This window comes from Lynx canadensis, chromosome D3 (assembly GCF_007474595.2).
Source record: "Lynx canadensis isolate LIC74 chromosome D3, mLynCan4.pri.v2, whole genome shotgun sequence".
Classification (NCBI taxonomy): Eukaryota; Metazoa; Chordata; class Mammalia; order Carnivora; family Felidae; genus Lynx; species Lynx canadensis.
In genome coordinates this window covers 61,578,647-61,603,279 of record NC_044314.2, presented here as the reverse complement: position 1 = coordinate 61,603,279, position 24,633 = coordinate 61,578,647, and the positions used below count along the sequence as shown (strand labels likewise).

General features: G+C 44.6%; 1 protein-coding gene across 1 annotated transcript in view; it reads right to left on the bottom strand.

The window, feature by feature from the left end:
- The window catches only part of GNAL (G protein subunit alpha L), a 153,108-nt gene extending 136,675 nt beyond the window's left edge, over window positions 1–16,433 (bottom strand). Inside the window, exon 1 of the mRNA XM_030335654.1 lies at window positions 15,638–16,433. Within this exon, the coding sequence (XP_030191514.1) occupies window positions 15,638–16,004 (367 nt within the window). The 5' untranslated portion in view covers window positions 16,005–16,433. The remainder of the gene's footprint in view (window positions 1–15,637) is intronic.
- Between the last annotated feature and the right edge of the window lie 8,200 nt (window positions 16,434–24,633).

Sequence of the window (24,633 nt, the reverse complement as noted above, 5' to 3'; positions counted from 1 at the left end):
AAAACATATTTACCATCTGCCCCTTAGAGAGAGTTTGCTGACCCCTATTCTGCATGCTGATCAACATTTGGTATTGCTGGATTTTAAGCCATTCTTGGGGGTGTGGACTGCTATCTCCATGATTTTAATTTGCATTTCCTTGATGACCAATGATGTTGGCAGCTTACTGATTTTTCATGCATCATTTTTCGTGAAATGTCTGCTTCAGATCTTTTGCCTGTTTTAAAAAATTTTTTTTTCAACGTTTTTTATTTATTTTTGGGACAGAGAGAGACAGAGCATGAACGGGGGAGGGGCAGAGAGAGAGGGAGACACAGAATCGGAAGCAGGCTCCAGGCTCTGAGCCATCAGCCCAGAGCCCGACGCGGGGCTCGAACTCACGGACCGCGAGATCGTGACCTGGCTGAAGTCGGACGCTTAACCGACTGCGCCACCCAGGCGCCCCGTTTTTTTTAAAAATTTTTTTTTCAACGTTTTTTTTTTTTTTTTAATTTTTTTTTTTTTCAACGTTTATTTATTTTTGGGACAGAGAGAGACAGAGCATGAACGGGGGAGGGGCAGAGAGAGAGGGAGACACAGAATCGGAAACAGGCTCCAGGCTCCGAGCCATCAGCCCAGAGCCTGACGCGGGGCTCGAACTCACGGACCGCGAGATCGTGACCTGGCTGAAGTCGGACGCTTAACCGACTGCGCCACCCAGGCGCCCCTCAACGTTTTTTATTTATCTTGTGCCTGTTTTAATTGGGCATCTTTTTATGTCAGTCTGTAGGATTCCTTTTTATGTGCTGGAAACAAGGGCTTTGCACCTGTGAGATCATGACCTGAGCTGAAACCAAGAGTTAGATGCTTAATCAACTGAGCCACCCAGGTGCCCCGAGGCTGTTTCTACTTAATAGTGGCCCGGGTATCTTATTTTAAATTGTTAGGATACTTTTATCCCGTAGTCATACAATTCAGATATAACAGCCTCACATATTTGGTTATAATGTTCTGTTTTGAGAATTTAGAGCACACACAGAGACAATAAGTCATAGCTCTGCTTCCCCCCCCCCCACCCCCACCAACTATAACGATAATCCTGGCCTCCCCCTGCCCCACCCGAACTATAACCATAATCCCGGAGTCCTTGCCTTCTCTCTCACTCATGTCCAATTCATCAGCAACTGTTAATCTGCTTTCAAAATCTGTCTAGAAACTGACCACTTCTCATCACTCCATTGCTACCACCCTGTTCCAGGCTTCCACTGGCTATTTGATTTATTACAATAGCCAGAGTAAAATCCAAGATCTTTTTAAAGAATTTTTTTTTTTCAACGTTTATTTATTTTTGGGACAGAGAGAGACAGAGCATGAACGGGGGAGGGGCAGAGAGAGAGGGAGACACAGAACAGGAAGCAGGCTCCAGGCTCTGAGCCATCAGCCCAGAGCCCGACGCGGGGCTCGAACTCACGGACCGCGAGATCGTGACCTGGCTGAAGTCGGACGCTTAACCGACTGCGCCACCCAGGCGCCCCTCCAAGATCTTTTTAGTGTCTTGTATGTTCCTACGTGGTTGGCCACCGGCTGGGCTTCTTCCTTGACCATGCTAGGCTCATGCAAACCTCAGGGCCTTTGTACTCGCCTCTCCATATCCTGAGATGCTCTTCTCCATAAAATTACCTGGTCCTATCTTTTATCTCCTTCAGGGCTTGGTGCAAATATCCATCTTCTCAATGAAAGCTTCCTGAACAAATTGCAACCCAGTGCTCATTCAGCAATCCCTGTGCTCATCAGATGTCATTTAGGTGGCGGCAATGATGAAGCACAGCAGAGGTGCCTAGTGGGCAGGTCCCCGGAAAGAGAAGTGGTTATAGAAAGGCTGGGAAGAGCTAAAATCCTAGTGTCACTTATTTTTGCAATTCTGTTTAGTTGCTGGCACTGGGGGTGGCCTTAGAAAACCCTGATTCTGGGCTGTTCCTTTATTTAGATAAAACTTGGGCTTTGTCCCCCGTAAGGTGCAGATATTCCTGGGGAAGGGAACACGTAAGACCTTGCCCTTAAGCCATGGTACGAATTAAGGAACGACAGGAACAGGGGGCAGGAAAGTGCCTTCAGCGTACTCTGTGTCTTGAATTTTCACAATGATCCTTCTGGAAAGTACTCTCATCTTCATGTTATACTGAAGGAAAGGAAGCTCAGAGGTGTTGAGTAACCTCCCAGGGCCTACACGGCAGGGGCTCTCTGTTAGTTCACACAGCCGCTTTCTTTATGGATATGTGCATGCAGAAGACAGAAAATATAGACAATGGTTCTGCCATATGTAAAGATCCAACTTCGACCCACAGCACCCAGCCCAGGAGGCCAACCCACTCTCTGCACTAACCAGCCCAGGAAGTAAAACCCTTATCTCAAGCAACTTGTTCCAGAAGGCAGACAATAACCCTGTAACAATTGGTCCCAAGTGGCCAGGACTTGATTAATAACTGACAGCTTCCTTAATTTTTGTCCCCAACCTCCAACTTAGGACCACCTGGAGAATGGCAAATAGGTACTCCTAACCAATCAGATGGGATGCCCTTTTTCTAGTTAGCCCACCTGCAGCCTCCCCTCACCAGCAGCCTCTGCTGGGAATTCCACCTGAGGCCTTTCCTTTTTTCCACTGAAAAGCTTTCTGGCTCCTCTGCCTCTGTCTCTGAGCCTGCCAGGTGCAGCGACGGTGGCCGACTCTCCCGCTGTCACAGGCTCTGAACGAACAGCCTCTGCTTGTGCTCATTTGGGTGGTCACCATGAAGTTCCACAGTGGGTTCACAGAAGCAGCTGAGTTCTGGGTACACAGTGCTTGTGGATGCTTTGGGGTGATAAAATTGTTGTTGGTTAGCGTGAAGGACTGCGGTATAGCAGCGTCTCACAAGAAGCGGTGTTCAGTCTGGGTTCCACGGTGTCCATGGCTGGGAACTTCAGAGAGGATGCTCCCAGCAACCTGGGATGGGGGTCCTTCCCTCCCCGCTTCTGTCACCCCTGCCTGGGGGGTGGGTTGCAGGGGGAGATGCAGGAAACAGACTATTCAGTGAAGACACAGGGAATGGAGTCTCTAAAAGGCGGCTAGTTAATACCAGCCGTGGAAAAGTCTGTTGACCCTGTACCTGTGCTCCTTCGGAGCCCTGACCGGGTGCGGCTGAGTCCTCCCCTCCTTTTGGAGGGGAAACTGAGTAACAGAGCCCACGCTGGCTGGGGAGGGCCAAGGGGGAAATGTGGACCAGGGAGGGAGACCAGGCATTTCCAATTGGACTGGAAACTCTATGGAAAAAATTACAAATGATCTCGTACCATCCTTTGGCCTCCAATTGAATTACAATTCTCTAGTAATAAAATGTTATCCTTGGTAATGGACTTAATCTTCATTTAATAACGCGACAGGAATGACTAAAATGCCCCACTTAAGAGCAAGGTGCTGTATGGAGAAAATGAAAGCAAATACTGATATCAAGAAAGGGGAAGAGAGGCAAAAATGGAGGAGCGGAGCCCAAAGACCCTAGCGCGGGCCACTTGGTGGGTTCTGGGGGCCGGGGAGGGAGCTAGTGAGCGGATCAGGCAGCTGGAGCTGTCCCTCTGCACCTGTGTATTAACAGGAGCAGGTGCATATTCATGTGGGGGAACATGTCCTCACAGCTCATTGGTCATTGGTTGTCCCTAGCCCTGTCCTCACTGCTCCCACCCTCTGCCCTGAGAGCCTGGGCCCTTAGTACTTCCTGGGCCCCTACCGAGGGGCTATGCCAAGAGTTTTGGCAGAACTCCAAGCTGTCTTCCCCTGTGGTGTCTAACTGGTTCTCCTCAAAACACTGAATTTCTTTGCACAGCAAAAACCTACAATAGCCAAAAAAGAAAAAAAAAAAGAAAGTGTAACTCCCAATACACTGCGTGATCCAGGCTGTGACCCACCGTGTGACCCACAGTGATCCATGGTGTTCAGGTTCTTTTGAAGAATGGCTTGCTGCTTTTTTTTTTTTTTTTTTCCATTTTGGTTTGAATAACAGGATTTTGAAACCCATCATCTATATTCCTAAGTGAACATTCAGCTATGCTTGATTTAAATCAGGGACAATTTACACATAGGATAACCTATAGGAATTTATGTCAAGGGAGAGCTGAGGCAGAAATAAAAGGCCTTCCTTGGGATGGGGCAGTATCAGGGGAAGCACGCCTCCCTGTGTCCACTTTGGTGACTCACTGACCCCAGATCCCTCCTCTTCCTCCATCCACAGGGCCACACAGCTCCTGCGTCTGTACCTGTGCGAGACCATTGACCCTGTCCCCCTGCACCCTGTTATGAGCTCATTATTGTGTCCAAGCCCAAATGGGAGCGGTTTCTTCTAAGAAAATACCATTAGACCAGAAGAGGAAAGTGGATCTGAATATTAAAGAAACATTCTCCATTAGGCACAGCAAAGTATATCAGACCAACTTCCTCTCTGCCTGCTTTTTATTTCTATGCAGCATATATAAATAGTTGATGTTCAGCATGCTGTTCCATTAACAAATAATTCTACAATGAAGTACCAGTTAAAATAATTTCAGAGATAAAGAATTATGTAATTGTCCATTACTGGCCCAGGAAGGAAAGAAATGTATTAAATGGCTGTCTTCCTCTCATGGCATCTGATTGGTTTTCTTTAGCACATTGGGTTTCTTAGTACAACGAAAACCTGTAATAACCAAAAAGAGAGGGTTACTCCCTCATGTCCCAAGAATGTCACATATGTCAATTACAAGGTATCTGAACTGGACTTTGAACTTTGCAGTGGACCCAGAGTTTTAATGCACCTCTGGAAAACGTGTGATTTTTTTTTTACTTTTTGTTTGTTCTAAGTGGAACCTTAATATACTCTATTCCAACAAACCCCTCAAAATAGAAAGCAAATCCCTTAACTTTATAAATGGAAATATTCAACAAGGGTATTTTCATTTTTCAGTGAGAAAGCTCTTTGGAGGTCGGACTTGGGTGACCTCTGCCCAGAAGCTCCTTTGTACGGCCTCGTCCCTCTGTCCTCAGTGCATCATGGGTACTGGGTTATGCTGTGTCATTCGGGTGCATTATATCCTTGTCTCCTGCACAAAGCCATGAGTTTCTGAGGATGACCTCGTATGCCAGCCCTTGGCAGACCTGGTAGGTCGCAGGTACCATTGACTGTGATCGAAATAATGAAGGAGTGGCCCATCATATAGCACTGACCTCCTTCTGAGCACACAAGTGACTCAAACAAATAAGGTCAAAGAGCTGATTGATTTGGAACCTACACTCCTCTGGGATATGCTGGCTTTGGCCTTGTTCTAGGTTTCCTTCTCAGGGAGCTGTGGCCTTATGGTTTGTCTACGTGGTCTCTAAGGCCGAACAACCCTCCTTGGGGGCTCAGGTAGGGTGAGGCCCAAGCACTCCCAGGGATTAGCACCCACCTTCTTATTCTGTCCTGCTTCATGCTGTGGGCCCTAATCCACTTTCCGAGTCTTGCTCTGCTCATTCAGAATGGTGACTTTTGTGTCTACATAGATCTTGGTAGCTGGCCTACCTCTGATTGTCTTTCCCCTGAGAAAGAAATACAATCTGGGTCTCAGTGCATGTGTGCCTCATGATTCTGACTCGACCTGATGCCTCTTACTGAGAAGCTACTTGTGGGGAAAGAAGAATCAGAAATTTAGGTCTTGGCCTCCCAGCTGGAGCATGCATGGAGATGCCAAATTATACTCTCTAGATGTTTCTAGAAGCTCCTGCAAAACACAACTGCTTCTCTGCAATGAAGTTAAAGGTTTCACATTATGGCTTGGCATTTATTTTTACAGTTATTTTCTTTCAAACTATAAAACAACAGTTAATTAGAATTATACCATCAAAAACTCCTTACCACTACTGTCCAGGGGCGGGGGGAAGAATTGCCAATGCCTGGATCCTGGGTAAGCTATTCCCCTCACCTGCGCACGTTTTAAAACCACTTTCATCAAAACTTAAAAACTGTTGTCCTTGGGGCATCTGGGTGGCTCAGTCAGTTAAGCTCTCAACTTTGGCTCAGGTCACGATCTCCTGGTTCATGAGTTCGAGCCCCGTATCGGGCTCTGTGCTGACAGCTCAGAGCCTGGAGCCTGTTTCGGATTCTGTGTCTCCCTCTCTCTCTCTGGCCCTCCCCCGCTCGTGCACTGTCTCTCTCTCTCTCTCTCTCCCAAAAATAAATAAGCATTAAAAACATTAAAAAAGAAGGGTGTCCTTATGACAGTAGTAAATAAACAGTGTCCACTGCTTAAATGTGGACCGTTTTTGAGGGTCGAATAACAGCCCTGAACTTCACAATGAATATGTTTCTTCATAAAAAAAAAAAAACCAAAAAGATAAACTTTTGTTTTCTTCATGCCTCTTTACAGTCAGTCTCCCACGATGGTGTAATTCAAGATGCAGCTTCTAGTATTGATTTATGAAGCACTTTGATGGTTGGGGGTAAAAGGAGCCATCTCCCTCTCACTTCACACTGCATTTATACTGCCGTTCAAACTTTCTTCATGTTCTCAAACCATCCGTCCTATTTGGTAAGCACCCCAGGTCTCCGCTACCTCCTGAGCACCTCTGGGTTCTTTCTGTGGCTCTACGATGAATAGGGAAACCGGGCTGCCAGGTGTAAACTCCCAGCGGGTTTCAGGATGCTTCTGCTGGTGGTCTGCTTTCAGGATCTGTAACAGCATTATACACATTTATGTGCAAACGCCAAAATTCCTCCAAGCAATTAAGTTCCTGCCTTCCTTGTGCTCCCCTGCTAAGAAGGCATCCTAAGGAAGGGGGAAGCCTATCACACTGTTAGATTTCTGTGTGACCCCTACTACTGGTGTTATTCACCCATGCTGTTGCCATTCAGCACATAGCACGCGCACACTTACATTGCTATTTCTTTTGTAGGCTCATGCCCTTTTTCTTTGACCACACTGTGAGTATCTTCTGGGCTGAGACTGTATCCTCTGCCCCTTGGAATCTCCGTAATATTACCCAGAGGAGCAACTGCCACACAGTAGGCTCTCAAAGAAATGTGTGTGGTAAGTGAGCAGAAGTGATTCAATGGATAAAGCACCCTTTTCCCTCGTGGCTCAGGGTATCGATACAATTGCTCCTTGTTTTCCTCTCACGCCAAATGTCCTCTGGCTGAGTTCGTCCTGGATGACTTTCAGGGCGTATCTGACTTCCTGGGAGAGAAAACTCACTTTTCTGCTGCAGAAAAATGCACCGAGTGAGCCCTAATACAAGGTATGCGGGCCTCCCCTAGGTCTGTCTCTTCTGTTAGGATTAAAGAGAAGGTGACCCAGTGGGCTGCTTTCACACGTCCTTACCCACCATCTGGCTGCAGCTGTGCTGGGCATGTGGCCCACACTTACCCTGGGACAGCTTTGCATCTTCACTGCCCTCACAACAGCAAGTGAAGGCTTGATGGGAGGCCCCCCCAACATCCTGTCTTCAGTGACACTGGGTACGACCCCTTTTGACAGCAGCAGCATAATGATGCTGTGACTGCTCTTGACTAGGACACAGAGATCAGGCAGCCCTACAGAGCAGATGCGAGGCCGCCTGGAGGTCTAGGGCGCGGCATGCTACTCCCCACACTGCGGAGGGGCTGCATTGCGTTCTAAAAGCCTTCTTGGTTGCCAATAATTTACCCCCTAGTACTGCAGGAGGAAATGTATTCAAGTCGTGCTTTTTTATTCATAAGCCATAGCTTTTGGTAATGACACACGATCTCTCCTGCTTTGGTCAACTTTTTGGGCTTTTTAAGAGGAGGGCCTGATGCTTGTGGTCCTGGGCTCTTCCTCTTGGGATCCTAATTCAGGGATTAGAATTTTTCTCCTTTTCTATTAAGGGAATTTTAAAAAAAGATCTAATTTTAGAGTAGTTTTAGATTCACAGCAAAATTGGAGAGTATAGAGACTTCCCATATCCCCCTGCCCGCCTTCCCCGCAGCCTTCCCCTACCACTGACATTCCTAGATCAACAGGGTGGTTTGTTTGTTACAGCTGATGACCCAACACTGATGCATCTTTATCCGCTGAAGTCCATAGTTTATGTTAGGGCTTTTCCTTGGTGTTGTATATCCTTGGTGTTGTATCCATTGGACAAATGGATAATGACCTGTATCCATCATTACAGCATCATACAGAGTAGTTTAGCTGCTTTAAAATTCCTCTGTGCTCTGTCTATTCATCCCTAGTAAGGAAATTTTAAAACACTAGGCACTTTTCACTGTCCCTAAATAGAATTAGAATCACTGCTTCAGCTGACAGTCTGATTCTCTTCTCTTTTTTTCAGTTTAAAGAGTTTGTTTTGGCTTGAAACCAACCAAAAAAATAACTGAGTATTAATAAATGTAGACATGAAGTCAATTATTCTGGGTGCTGTGGGGTAAGGAACAATCATTCAGGGTTCTTTGTTTACTCCAATTGCTTTATTGATGTCGTGGGGTTTTGACAAGCTCCTGCTTATCTTTCAAAGTCATGAGCTGATTTGAGGCCCTCGTAGTTAGGTCTTACCTTTGAAAATGCTTATACTCGGAAACTTTTCATAGACCGAATTAGCTAGAGAATTTGCTCGATCTTTTGGTTTCAACTGAACTGAACAACCTGCTTGCCACTGAAGAATTTCACTCTAGATTGCAAATGTGTCTGACAATGTCAAGAGAACAGTTACCTGGGGTAGAGGTGGGGTGGGGGGGGTGGGGGGGGGGGGGCAGGGCCCACACACCTGAATGCGAGACAGCAGACTCATGGGAGTGCTAGGCAAGCCCGGGCTCTCTCAGGAATCCTTGTGAGCACAAACACCTGATCATTCCTTTCCCCACGTCTTTCTCTTCACCTGCAGGAGGCAATCACCAGTACACATCCTGCAATTTCATTTGGATCCTTCCAAACCCTTTCCTTAAGGCCCACGTTGAAAGTTGTGGTCACTGCTGTATTGTCCTCTCCAGAATGGGCTCTGTGACAGCTGCACTGTTCCTGCCTTCTTGTCTCCAGCCTCCTGTACCACCTTTGCATAAAGTGGAAAACGCTGGGGATTCCTTTTTGGTCCTAATTATCTTTGAACTCCCAGCTGAAACTCCTTGGCTTCTCCCAGATGTCTTTGTTATTCTTTATACCTTTCCTTCTGCAACACTCTTCTGATCTGGGGCCCTGTCCTGGGCCCTTCTTCTCCTACTCTGAATATTCTCCTGGGGTGGCATCCCCTCCCCCAGGGCCTGTTGCTTCCCAGAGAATGCCCACCGGCTTCTCATGGGTGACTCACCTTCAACACATTCCAAGGGCAACTCATTGTTCTTTCACTCCGCCTCTCTCTTCCTCCTAAGTCCCCTATTGTAGGGGGTGCCATTGCCATATTGCCCGAGAGAGAAATCTAAGATTTCACCAAGACTCGCCCCGCCGCCCCCCTCCCCCCCCCGCCGCCCCTCCTTTCCACCACCTCCTCGGTCACCAGATTTGGTGGATTCTACTTTGCCTATATCTCGATCCCCTCTGGCCCTTCCTCTTTGTTGTTACTACACCGGCCTGCATTTACTTCTTCACCTCTCTTGACTGGACCATTGCAACCTTCTCCAGCTGGCTGTTTGCCAGTGTGGTGCAGTGAAGCCAGACTGCTGGGTTGGAATCCTGGGCTCCATTACAGAGAGGTTGTGTGAATCTGGAATGGGATTAGTGTTTTTAGACTGTGTGATCTTGTGTTACTATTTAGTTTACAATTTAGAGTATGGGTATTACAGGGAGGAGTGGTTCCGCTGAATATAGAATTCAGAGATTGTGCCAATTTATGGAGTCTTCACCAGGTGCTAAGCTCTATGCCAAGTAAGTTTACATACTTTTTTTTCTCAACTAATTTCAATTAATCCTGTCAGTAAGCATGTGGCATCAGGATTATTATCGATATGGAAACGGCAGCCCTCACCTACGGTCGCATAGCTGGTAAATGGGTACGTTGGGATTTCAAACAAAATTTCTGACTCCAATGCCATGTTCTTAAACACCATGCATCTTTTAGTGGATCATAAGTGTATCCCCAAGTTTTGAGAGCATTCATAAAAAGACTTACATATTCCAGTGACACAATCACAGTAGTTGACATCTAGCTTGAGACCAGTTTCAGAGCCAGTACTAATCATCTGTATAAACATGAATGGGTTTGCAAGTCGTTATGGACTGAGCGGTGTCCCCTCAAAAGTCATATGTTGAAGCTGTGTTTCTGAGCGTGACTATCTGGAGACAGGGTTTTTAGGAGTAAAGTTAAAGGCGGTCATAAGGGTGGCACCCTAATCCAATAGGGTTGGTGTCCTCATAAGAGGAAGGGAGACCAGTGCCCTCTCTTGCCATGACAGAGCGTTCGAGAAGGCAGCCATCTGCAAGCCACGAAGGGAGACTTCCTCAGACACCAAATTCTGCTGGATGTTGAACCTGGACTTTCCAGCCTCTGCAAACTGTGAGGAAATTAATTTCTGTGGTGTAAGCCACCTTGCCTGTGGTGTTATCACAGCCAGAGCTGACTACGACCCAAGTCAAAGAAAGCAGCTTTGACTCAGTGCTCTGACCTTCCGGTGTTTTGACAGGTCAAAGAACAGCTTGAATTCTGGGAATGAAATCTGGCTTCATGTAAACAATGCCAGTGTCAAGCCTGTAAAACTGTAGTTAATGAATTAAACAGTAGAATGATACAGAAGTTGTGACTAAAATACCATAAGGGCATGACATCCCCTTCCAAGGCTGTAAGGAAGTGTGACGCTTCTGTGACTTTAGGAAAGTGAAGGTGTAGTCAGGTTATCTGGGACTTCTACTGACTTTCAGAGCCACGCTCCTACGGGAAGCTGGGGCAAAAGGAAGGCAGCGAGTTGACGAGGATGTGCCGCAGACAGCCACGAACCTCAAGTCTACTGCACAACTCAATGGCTATCTTGGCCACTGTATGCATTACCATGAATTAAGGGGGGGAAAAATAACCCAGGGGCGCCTGGGTGGCTCAGTCGGTTAAGCATCCGTCTTCAGCTCAGGTCATGATCTCACAGTCCGGGGGTTCGAGCCCCGTGTCGGGCTCTGTGCTGACAGCTCAGAGCCTGGAGCCTGCTTCAGATTCTGTGTCTCCCTCTCTCTCTGCCCCTCCCCTGCTCACACTCTGTCTCTGTCTCAAAAATAAATAAACATGAACAAAAATTATTACAAAAAAGAAAAAAAATCCCAGCCATTTATTTGAAAACAAACAAACAAACAAAAAAACAAGTGATCAAAACCCTACAGTGGAGAATATTCCACGTTTCTGTGACTATACCAACCGCCTCCTCTTGGAGCAACTGAACACTTGGACTGAGGTCATTCTGGTTTGTACTAACAGCCTGGCGCAGAGGGAAATCAGCAAATGCCCCAAAGGGATTGCTTCCCTGGTGAAAGGTGTATTTCTGGCACAGAAGTACCAATCATACAAACACAGAACAGGAAATAGTTGAATACAGGAAAAAAACATAAATCCTACCCACCACTGAGAATTGGAAAATTGAGTAACAATCTGGAAAAGGAATAGTATCAAATGAGTAGCTGGGCCGTACATGACGGCTCTGCCCCAACAGGTATGTGGTGAACAAGGTTCACATCAGAGTCAACAAAAGCTGTGGAAGAAAAGACAGTGGCATCTACTATACGATAACCCCATGAGCTCAGTGGTAGAAAAATTCGCTCGGACAATGGTGAATGTAGCTTTCCTTGCTCAAGGTGTTTGGATAAATATTCTGATCCTACCTTCAGTTTTGTCAACTGTGTTTTCATCGGTGTAGACCCAGGGCCGCTGCCACTGGAGCCTAGAAACGTCTGTGTTGCTTGGGATAGAGATCAGAGATAAGAACTGGTGGCCTGTGGACTGCATCAGGCACATAGGTTGTGTTTTATTAATTCGAGCCAATGCTTAAAAATAAGTAGGCGTCAGATGAAAATGGGCATTTTCATCTTGTTTCAGAAATTCAGAAGACCTGGCAACAGTGGGCCTGAGTTCTCACAAGGCAACAGTGGGATGAAGCTAGGACACAACGGCCCCTTGTAGTCAGAGTGTGGTCTGTCTCTGAAACCTCCTTCTGAATTGTGCCCCTCCCCCTACCTCTCATTCTTAAGTTGAAGCCCTAACCCCCAAAGAGCCTATATTTGGAAACAGGGCATTTAAGGAGGTTCTTAAGGTTAAATGAGGTCATAGCGTGGGTCTCTAATCTGATTTTTCCGTCTCCCCTGTGTACAGGTGTACAGAAGAAAGGCCGTGTGAGGACACAGCAAGAAGGTGGCCATCTGCGAGCCAGGAAGAGAGGTCTAAAGGAAACAAAATCGGCTGCGCCTCAGACTTGGACTTCCAGCCTCCAGAACCGTGAGAAAATAACTGGCTGTTGTTTGGTACTTGTTATGGCAGTTCAAGCCTACTCATATACAGCTCATGCTCTGGAGAACAGAGTTCTCTGAGAACTCCTCCCCATGGTCCACCCTACATACCTGACATATGCCCACTTCTCCGAGACCATTCCCTCCCCTTTCCTGCTCCACTGCTCTAGCTCTGACCCCAGGATCCCTTCTGGATCTGTGGCCTGCTAACTGGAACCTCCATCTTATCTCCACACCGTCGCTGCACCCTCTTAAAATCCAGCCACCCCATGCCTGAAAGAATGCTCCATCTAAAGGTTACAATGGAATTACATCCCTCTTGTTGTTAAGCCCTCATGGGTCACATTGGCTCCCAGACTCTGGTGCTCTTAGCACAATGTGGGGTGCTAAGTCCTGTGCAAGAAACAAAGCCCAGGTCATTGGCACGGAGCCAGGGGGGCATCAGCATGCATCAAAGCGCCCATGAAGTCCTGTGGACTGTAACAAAGTGCCAAACAAGAGATGCAAATAGAATTCAATATGGACACGAGTGAGTTAAACATTTATTCCCATGGAAGACTGTGGGCATGTCTCCTGGAGGAGATATCAACATGGAAGATGGGACAGCCTTGGACCAGGGAGCATGGAGTAAGGAAGGGCCCTGAAGTGCATGCGTCCTTCCTGAGCCTGTGAGTTCTCTGATGCACATTCTGGAATAAGTAAATGGGGTCCGCAAGCAAGATAAATGGCTACTCAACACAATAGCAGCAAAACAAACATTTGAGGACACGAGTGGTCAGTAAATCATGCTTTTGATTCAAAGTTTTCCAGCTAAATCCATTCTAAATCCTAACAAAACCAAGAACCTTTCTCAGTTTAACTCAAATCTATACAAAATCTGATAAACCATGTCAACCTGATGCAACAGTATATGTTTTAATGTTGACATCTTTGGGTGACAGATACAATGTATTTTTCCCCCAAAGGGTGAGTCGTTGGGTTCAACACCATTTTCAATATGAGGTTGATATACAAGTTACATTAGGCTATGAGACAATATCTTTAAAGAGGATAGGCATTCAATATGTGTTACTAGAAGTTAGTTCTTTGGCGCACATCAACCCCTTCATTAGATAGATCTCCCAGTTTCTCTTCAAAGAATCATAAGCTTATTCATTTTTATATATATCAGACAAGCTCTGCTTCACCTATCCTTTTATTTTTTTAAAAATTTGTTCAACTGCACAATCACATTAAAACATTACATTGCCACAACCCTAGACCTTATTTTATTCTTCTCTTATTTCTTGCGACCACAATCCTCTCCTTTTTGAGTTATCTTAATCTGATGCACTTACAAATTTTGGCTTGAGCAATTTCAAATCAATTTCCTTCCAGACAAATAAGTGGGTGGGAGCATGCTTTAAGCACTTGCATTTCTGAAAATCTATTTTACCCTCATACACAAACAACAGTTTAATGAGATATGAAATTCTAAGATTACAATTCCATATTTTCGGAACTCTGGAAATGCTGCTCTGTCATAGTGTAGACGTTAGCACTATTGATGAGAACTCTGCTTCTGATGTGGTCCTTTTCCCTGTTCAGGTAACCTGCTTGCTTGTTTAGTTTTTTCTTCTCTGTTTCTCTCTCACCAACCGCCCCCCGCCCCCATTTCATTTTATTTTAGAATTCAGATATCTCACCAGGATACAACAGCTAGGGTTGTGTTGTTTTAACTAGTCATTCTTGCAGTAAGTGAGCTCTTTCAAATTGAAGACTTAATTGGTTCTCTAAATGTTAAAAAGGCCACCTTCATTTATAACCAGGTATCTTAAGTCATGGAATGGGTTCTTTTCCTATGCATAACAGAGCACAGAAGTAAACAGTTTTTTTTTCTTTATTATCTCATAAAATTTGGGTCAAAAGCCCACATATTAATTACACTTTTTGCCTTACAACTTATTTTTTTAAGCAGTTTATTTATTTAGGGGTGCCTGGATGGCTCAGTTGGTTAAGCATCTGACCAGCTCAGGTCATGATCTAGCAGTTCGTGAGTTCAATCCCGGCATGGGGCTCTCTGCTGACTGCTCAGAGCCTGGAGCCTGCTTCGGATTCTGTCTCCCTCTCTCTTTGCCCCTCCCTTGCTTGTACTCTGTCTCTCTCTCTCTCAAAAACTAAATAAACATACATTTTTTAAAAATTTTATTTATTTATTTTGAGAGAGAGAGGTAGAGAGAACACGAGCAGGGGAGGGGCAGAGGAAAGAGAGAGAGAGAGAGAGAGAGAGAGAGAGAGAGAGAGACAAGGAGGGAGGGAGACAGAATCCCAAGCAAGCTCTGCTTTAACGCGGGGTTGAACTCACAAAGGGTGAGATCATGACTTGAGCTGAAACCAAGATTCAAGGTTTAACCAACTGAGCCACCCAAGCGCCCCTTGCCTTAACATTTAAAAGGCGTCAAGCAGCATCAGGAATTCATGATTTTTTAAAAATTTTAAAGGATTTATTTTTATTCTCCAGTAGAGTACATAGAAAATGCTTTCCGGGTGTTAACTTGGAGAAGCACTGCTATGCTTGCTACAGCTAAAGCTTTGAGAAAATCCTAGCAAACCGTGTAGCAGTTTGTTCCTTTAAAACGCTGGTGACTTTGTGCCCGCTTTCTTGCAGGCAGTTAGCACCACGCACAGCTCTCGGGGAGCCTGCCACGCTACTCTGCTTCTGGTTCTGAAAGAGAAGCAAACGTTCCGAGAGCACTAGGGCTGCGATTACTCAATGAAATAGAAGTGCCACATCTTCAGCTGTTGAAGTTACTTCTACAAGCCACACCCACCGACAACTCTGCCCTAATTCTGCGATTGGAATAAAGCTTTGCGGTCACGCTAAAAGGCCTTCCAGTCTCCTGCCATTTGTGTTCCTAAAACAAAGTGCAGCGTGACTACACCGTTGCAGGAAATGAGATGCTCGCGTTAGCCATCCCTGTGGATCACAGGCCGGGGAAGCAAATCAATTGAGGGGGGAAAATTCCCAGAGAAGCTCATTAATTAGTAATAAATGGGCTAATGGCCCAAATCACAAGGTGTGGAAGGCAGCTAAGGCCGGCAGTGTGTTCTCGGCCAAATCACGGATGTAAATACTGTCGGTGTAAAAGTCGACCTAGCGACGATTTCAGCCCGACCACCCGCCCCGCACACGTCTGCGACCGTAGCCCACCGGGTGCGGAAGGACCCGGGCCCCGCGCCCGGCCGGGGCGGGGCGCGCGCCGACGACACCTACCCAGCAGCAGGAGCCGGTGCGTCTGCTGCAGGTCGCGCTTCTGCTCGCGGAGCATGCGGTCGATGTTCCTGCTGACCTTCCTCGCCTCCCGCTCCGCCTCGCGCTCCTCCGCGCGTAGCTGCTCCGGCCGCCGTCGCCGCTCCTTCTTCGGGGCGGCTTTGGGCCGCGTGCACGCCGGGCTCTCGCCGGCGCCCCGAGGGAGCGGGGTCTGGGCCGCGCCTCCCCCTAGCCGGGTCGGGGCCGAGGCCGGGGTCGGGGCCGGCACCGGGCCGGGCCGCGCGTCCTCCGCAGGCGCTTCCGAGGCGGCGTGGGGGACGTCCTCCGGGTCCCCGAAGAGCAGCGGCCGCAGACTGTAGCACAGACCCATGTGGACGCGAGGGCGCGGGGCGCTCGGGGCTCAGGCCGGGGCCCCCGCGGAGGGGCGGGAGGGGGCTGCACCCGCACCCGGCGCGGCGCTACCGCCCGCAGGCTGCGGGCTGGGGGTGCGGCGGGCCCGGGCCGAGGGCCACGGCCCCTCACTGTCCCGGAGGGCCATTTTGCATTTTCCGCCGGGTGCAGGGGGTGGCAGCCGCCCGGGCTGGAGATCACCTGATAACGCGGCGAGCCGGCCGCGCCGACGGGCCTCCACGAGCCCGGCCCCCGTTACCGTAAATACCGCCTTCCGGGCCGTCCCCCGTTACCGTAAAAGCCGCCGCCAGGGCCGACCCTCGTTACCGTAAATACCGCCGCCAGGGCCGACCCTCGTTACCGTAAATACTGCAGCCGTGCTGGTTGCACCGTAAATCCTACCGCCTGGTCCACTCTGATTACGGTAGATACCGCCGCCTTGGCCCGGCCCCCGAGACGGCAGGCACCGCCTCGCGCTCGGGGCTTCGATACCGTAAATACGGTTGCCCGAGTCCGGCGTGCAGCTGCGGACAGTGCCGCAGTGGCGGTGGTGGTGCCGTCACCACCCAGAGCTGCCATTGCAGCACTTAAAATCTGGGATAGTGGTAAAAGAGAACGGGAAGCCGGAGAAAGGGACGGAGATGCTAGCTTTCAGATCTTGAACTGCCGGATGTATTCCCTGCAGAGATTGCCGCACCTTGCCTCGCCTTTTTCTGCTCACTTACATTTTACACGCATGCAGACATGTCTACACACTTTTGGTCCTTACCGTAATTCTATTATGGCTTCGGTGTCGACAAAATCTCCAAATCAGGAGGTCCGTGACATCATTTTTAACAACTACACTTAAGAAAACACTGAAAAGGAGAACATGTAATTGTCATATGCTATTTTTATTTGCTAAGACGAGTTATGAAATTGCACTCTGTATACTATTTGTTGATCCACAGTATAGGGCAGAGAGGAGCAGAGGCACATCCAGACGGAGTGCCCTTTCTCCAGGCCTCCTATGGCTACAACCTCCCAGAAATCCCCAGTTTCCATTGTTTCCCCTTTAATATCCATCATCTTATAGATCGTTTGCAACAGATGAAGATTTCTGTTAGCTTTTAAGAACTCTGCTATAATATGTGGTCCTTAATTTCTAGCAAAATGACATGAAATATTACAACTGATGGTTAAATATATCTAATATAAATCCTGTTAATACAGCAGATTGGTCTGCTAAATGCGACACAGCATGTAACAAGTGTATGCTGTACCAATTGGCACTCGGTGTAAATATTACATTTGATTAAGTTTTTAAAGAAGGAAATTGGGAGATCTAGATTCACATTTACTTCAAGGCCCCATTAATAACAAATGTATATACCATGTAATGTTTTGGATCTAACAACCCCCCAATTTCCCCAAAATTGGCTGCATTTTAGATCTTTGAGTAGTAGAAGAAAGAGGCTATAGAAAATCTAACTTGAGAAAACAACAAAAAAAAATTATCTCTGTCATTCTCACTACTCCTTCACTGACCCATCCTCCCTGTTATCCATCCACTTATTTAGTATTTAGCAAGCACTGACAATATGCTAGGCATTCTGGTTTGTATCTGGTGAGGCAAAAGACATGGGTCCTTGTGTTTATACACTAGTGAGGTAGAAATATGTTCAATCACATACACACACAACTTAATACATTTATTATACATTTCAAATTATGCAAATGCTGTTAAGGGAAAGAACAGGGTTCTCTAAGAAGTTATAAGGCCCAGTTTAAATTGGGAAGGGAGGCCAAGAAAAGGAAAACCCTGATTCAAAGTGATACATGCACCCTTATGTTTACAGCAGCATTGTTTACCATGGCCAAGATATGGAAGCAACCCAAGTGTCCATCAATAGATGAATAAAGAAGTTGTAATAGATATATACATATATATTATATAGTAATATAGTATAATATATGGTATTCCATTATGTATGTATACATATATATTTTCATACTATATATCATATATGTATCTTGATTTTAGCTCAGGTTGCGATCTCATGGATCATGGGATTGAGCCCCGTGTTGGGCTCTGTGCTGACATTTAGAATCTGCTTGGGATGTTCTCTCTCTCTTTCAAAATAAACAAAACCAAAATACTTTGAAAAAAGAAACTTTTATTTTTTCTCAACATTAGGAATCAAAAGACCAAATGCAGCTTTTTTTTTTTCCCCACTCTTCTTTTCCTTTGGTCCTCTTTTAAAAATTCAAATTATGGGGCACCAGGGTGGCTCAGTCAGTTAATCATCCAACTCTTGATTTCAGCTCAGGTCATGATCTCATGGTTCATGAGATTAAGCCCCACATTGGGCTCTGTGCTGACAGCACAGAGTCTGCTTGGGATGTTCTCTTTCTCTCAAACAAAATACTTAAAAAAAAAAGCCCCTTCACTTTTCCTCAGCATTAGGAATCAAAAGGCCAAATACGTTTTTTTCCACTCTTTTCCTTTGGTCCTCTTATAAAAACTCAGATTATGGGGCTCCTGGGTGGCTCAGTCAGTTAAGTGTCTGACTGTTGATTTTGGTTCAGGTCATGATCTCAGGGTTTGTGAGTTCGAGCCGCCCCCCCCCCGGGCCATGGGACTCTATGCTGATAGTGTGGAGTCTGTTTGGGATTCTTTCTTCTCCTCTAACTTTGCCCCTCCCCCACTCATTCTCTCTCAGTCTCTCAAAATAAACTTTAGGGTGCCTGGGTATCTCAGTTGGTTAAGCGTCTGACTTTGGCTCAGGTAATGATCTCATGGTTTGTGGGTTCAAGCCCCACACCAAGCTCTCTGCTGTCAGCACAGAGCCTACTTCAGGTCCTCTGTCTCCTTCTCTCTCTGCCCCTCCCCTTCTTGTGCTCTCCTTCTCAAAAATAAACATTCAAATTAAAAATAAACTTTAAGGGGCGCCTGGGTGGCGCAGTCGGTTAAGCGTCCGACTTCAGCCAGGTCACGATCTCGCGCTCTGTGAGTTGGAGCCCCGCGTCGGGCTCTGGGCTGATGGCTCAGAGCCTGGAGCCTGCTTCCGATTCTGTGTCTCCCTCTCTCTCTGCCCCTCCCCTGTTCATGCTCTGTCTCTCTCTGTCCCAAAAATAAATAAAAAACGTTGAAAAAAAAATTAAAAAAAAAATAAACTTTAAGAAAAATAATACTACACACACACACACACACACACACACACACACACAATGGAATATTACTCAGCCATAAAAAATAAGGAGATCTTGCCATTCACAACATGGATGGACCTAGTGAAATAAATCAGAGAAAGACTAATACCATATGATTTCACTCATATGTGGAACTTAAGAAAACAAATGAACAAAGAAGAAAAGAGACAAGCAAAAAACCAGACTCTTAAATACAGAGAACACACTGGGGCATAGTAGAGAGGAGGTAGGTTGATGGTGGGGATGGGTGAAATAGGTGAGGTGGATTGAAGAATAAACTTATCATGATGAGCACGGAAAATGTATACAATTGTTAAATCATTATATTGTACACCTGAAACTAATATGACAGTGTTTCTTTTCTTTCTTTTTTTTTTTCTTTTAAAGTAGGCTCCACGGCCAATGCAGAACCCAACATGGGACTTGAACTCACGGCCCTGAGATCAAGACCTGAGCTGAGATCAAGAGTTGGATGCTTACGTGGATGGAACTGGAGGGTATTATGCTAAGTGAAATAAGTCAGGCAGAGAAAGACAGATACTGTATGTTTTCACTCATATGCGGATCCTGAGGAATTTAACAGAAGGCCATGGGGAAGGGGAAGGGAAAAAAAAAGTTACAGAGAGGGAGGGAGGCAAACCATAAGAGACTCTTAAATACTAAGAACAAACTGAGTGTTGATGGGGGCTGGGGGAGAGGAGAAAATGGGTGATGGGCATTGAGGAGGGCAGCTGTTGGAATGAGCACTGGGTGTTGTATGGAAACAAATTTGACAATAAATTATACTTAATACATACATAAAAAAGAGTTGGATACTTAACTGACTGAGCCACCCAGGTGACCCTACACTGTATGTTAATTATACTTCAAAAAAAAAATTGGTAGGGAAAAAAGTTTGTGTATGATACAGGGAAGGCCTTTCAGAGGAAGGGATATTTGAACGGAGACCTGAGGAATATATACCAATTCCTTTCCTGTTGTGACTTATTAGCTAAACCTTGTCAACTAGTATCACAAGAGACGGATAACATTTTATATATTTAAGGCAGGTGAAAATAGAAAATATAGATTTTAATTTTTTTAACATTTATTCATTTTTGAGACACAGAGAGGGACAGAGCGTGAGCAGGGGAGGGGCAAAGAACAAGGGAGGCACAGAATCCGAAACAGGCTCCAGGCTCCGAGCTGTCAGCACAGAGCTGAATGCCGGGCTTGAACTCACTGACAAGGAGATCATGACCTGAGCTGAAGTCAGATGCTCAACTGACCGAGCCACCCAGGTGCCCCTAGATTTTTAAATTACATAAATTAATTTGTATCTAAATGAGAATTCACTCACATTTAAGAATTTATTTAAAAGAAGAGCTAGAAGACAATGTTTTCTATTGGTACCCAATATTATAAACTGAAAATAATTCTTGAACTCTTATTAACAGACTCTTAGGAAAAACTGTTGTGCCCATTGTGCCCACATTTCAATTTCTTTCAACACTTTTAATTACATATCAATTATACAAAATTGATTACATGTTCTCCGCATAAGATCAATTAGAATATTTAATACTTATATATCACTGTTAATTAAATTTAATGTTTTCTAATGCAAGGCTGATTTTTAATTCATGAATAATTGAGTCATATCAGTAAGCAATTTCTAATGTCAAAGAATGATTGTGAATCTGAAAATAGAAATTATGAGGGGACTCTAAAGTAAATGTAAAATTATAGCATGTTAATTTAGGGTGTAATTTTATGTTTAATCTTAACTGATGCCAATATGATTATTTCAGTCTGAATCCATTTTCCTCCGGACTTCCTAAGAGCAAACCAAATTAGATGTAGTGAAACATTATGTCTAAGGTCTTTGTATGGAAATTATGTTCAGTTGATGAAAGTGGCATTTCTCACCCCAGTTGGAGCTATATTTGAATAGTATGATGTATAGTTATAGAGGATTGATTAAACAATGATACATCCTCAAGAATGTGGTAATAATGTATCCATTAAAAATGAAAGAGGACTAATTTCCTATAATACAAGATTTCTCAACCTTGGCACTATTGACTTTGGTGGCTAGATAATTTGTTGTGGCGGGGAGCTGTCCTGTGTATTGTAGGATGTTTAGCAACATCCTTGGCCTCTACCCAGTAGATGCCAGTAGGATTCTTCCTCAATGGTGACAACAACAATAAAATGTCTCCAGTTATGCCAAATATGTACTTAGGCAAAATTGCCCCTTGTTCAAAACCATGGTTGCAATAGAATGGCAGAGGAACCAACTCAGTTGGACTAATCAATTAAAAATATCTCCCATTTGAATGTACTAGAGAGTAACCAGGATGAATCTACCCTTGAAAGATAAATATGATGGATAAGATTTGCGATTTTAAGGCTTTTTGCTTGAGGACATTTCCCAATCTGTAATCAGTGGGCAGCAGAAAGCCACAATTATGGGGTCCAGGGCAAAATGAAAATCCTATGCCCCTTGTTGCAAATTTAATTTGAAGACAATAACAGAATATTAAACCAGGCCTGAAGTCCTGTGCGACTTTGCCCGTGAAGCTGGGCCTACTTATGGGCTTGAGATGTTAGAGAATAGAATTTGGGAAACAGCCAGAAAGTTAGTAGTGAAATCCTAGAAGGGAGGGAACTTTAGAAATGTGAGCCCCACAAATCTGTATATAAAATCCACTCAAATCTTTGGCTGACTATTAAACAATAATGCAGGAGGAGACCCTGGGGGCCTAAAATATACAAAGGGACAAAGATTTCATGGTCTTCTTTCTTCAGGACAGGTAGAGTTTGAGTCCAACACAATTACTGGGTTAGAGAACAAAACAAAACAAAACAAAACAAAAATCACTCAGTAGAGAGATACAACAGAAAACAAAGTCTCTACAAGATACCATTTATAATTCCTGGCATCCAATGAAGAGCATTAGACAAGCACCCAGACAGAAAAATGTGACCCATAGTTAAGAAAAAAAGCAATAATATAAATCGATGCCTAGATGAACCAGATGTAACAATCAGCAGACAAGGGTTTTAAAGTAGCAATTAAAAACATGTTCAGAGAGTTAAAAGAAGATGTCTACATCATGAAGCAACCCATGGAGAATTGAAACAGAGAAACCGAAACTGTAGAAGGGGAGCAAATGGAAATAATAAAACTCAGAAGTACAACAACTGAAATAAACAAAATCACTGGATGGGCTTCCCAGCCGGTTGAAGATAGAAGAACACATTGATGAAATTAAACATCTATCCATAGAGATGATCCAATCTGAAGAACAGAGAGGAAAAGACAACTGAAGAAAAACTAGCAGATCCTCTGAGGACTGTTGATCAATACTATGTGGTCTAAACTAAGAGCAGTTAAAGTCCTAGAAATAGATAGAAATTGGGATAGAAACAATATCTGAAGAAGTAATGGCCCCAAACTTCTGATATTTGATGAGACAACATTAATTTGCAAATCCAAGAAACCTCAGTGAACCTTCAAATATGAAGAGAGATGAGAGAATAAAAGTAGCCAAAGGAAACAGAGACATTATGTATAAAAAGCAGCATATGAAAAATGCTGGCTTTTCATCAGAAATGGTGGATGCTGAAAGGCAGCAGGACAGCATGGCTGAAGTGCTGAAATACAGAGAAATATTGCCAACTGACTGTTTTATATCTTTTGAAGCTATACTTCAAGAATAAAAGTGAAAAAAATAAGATTAAGGAAAATAAGAGAAGCTAAACATCAGCTGACCTGTGCTGTGGAAAAATGCCAAATGGGAGTCTTCAGGCTAAAGGGATGTGACACTAGATGATAACTCAGATCCAGAGGAAATATAAAGATCAGCATAAATGGTAAATATGAAGACTGTCTGTATTTTTCTTTTTAAGATTTCTTTTATAAACACGCCTATTTAAGGAAAATTATTAATAGTGTATTGTGGATTTATAATGCACTCAGGTGAAATCTATGGAAATGTTACAAAGAGTGGGGTGGGCAAGGGACTAGACTCTCACAAAGTTCTAATGTTTTATGGAAAGTAGTATAATATTAATCATAAGTAGATTATGATAAGCTACCAATAGAATTTTCTGCACTGATAAAAATGTTCTATATCTGCATTGCTCCCTAAGGTAGCCACTAGTTGTATTTACTTCCTGCACACTTGAAATGTGGGTATTGTCACTGGAGAACTCAATTTTAATTTTCATTAATTAAAAAAACAGACTCTTGAATACAGAGAACTCGTGTTTGCCAGAGGGGGGGGGGTGAGGAGATGGGCAAACTAGGTGAAGAGGATTAAGAGGTACAAACTTCCGGTTATAAAATGAATAAGTCATGGGGATGAAAGGTACATCATGGGGAATATATAGTCAATAATATTGTAATAACATTGTATGGTGACAGATGGTGACTACACTTGCCGTGGTGAATAATGTATAGAATTGTCGAATCACTGTGTTGTACACCTGAAACTAATAGAACACTGTACGTCAATTATACTTCAATAATTTATCAAAATAAATGTAAATGGTAACATGTGGCTAGTGGCTACCATTTTGCACAATGTGGCGCTAGAGAAACCACTAAAAAATAGTGAAAATTAGGATACCTAGAAAGCTAATTGGGGAACAAACTGAAATACCAAGAAGTATTCAATTAAGCCCAAAGAAAGAAGAAACAAAGGGAACAAACAAATGAACCAAATAGAAAACAAATAGCAAAATGGCTAATGTAAATCCAACTATTGTAGTAAATGTAAATGGACTAAACCTTTTAATTAAAAGACAGAGAATGTCAGAGTGAATAAAGAAGATCCAACTTTCTGCTGTTTATAAGGAACACACTGTAAACACAGACACAAGTAGGTAGATAGTAAAAAGAAGGGAAAATGTATAGATGGTGTGTGAGGTTCCTAGTGCTGCAGGAACAAATTACCACAAGCTGAGAAGTTTAAGACAACAGATGTTCGTTCTTTCACAGTCCTGAAGGTCAGAAGTCAAAATTAAGGTGTTGGCAGGGCCACGTTCTCTCTGCAGCTCTAGGGGAAAGTCCTTCCTGGCCTCCTCCAGCTTCTCGTGGCTCCTGGTGCCTACTGACTGTGGCAGCAACTGTGCAGTGTCTGCCTCTGTGTTCACTTGCCTTCTGCCCTGCGTCTCTGAGTGTCCTTTTCTGTCTCTTATAAACATGGTCTCATTGGGTTTAGGGCCCACCCTAATCTAATATGATTTGATCTCTATCCTTCCCTTAATGATAATCTGCAAAGATTTTATTTCCAAGTAAGGCCATGTTCTAGGACTTTAGGGGGACACAAATTGTGGAGAGACACTGCTTAACTCACTACATATGGAAATATGAGTCATGAGGAACCTGGAATGGCTGCATTAATACCAGACAACATAGCATTCAAGAT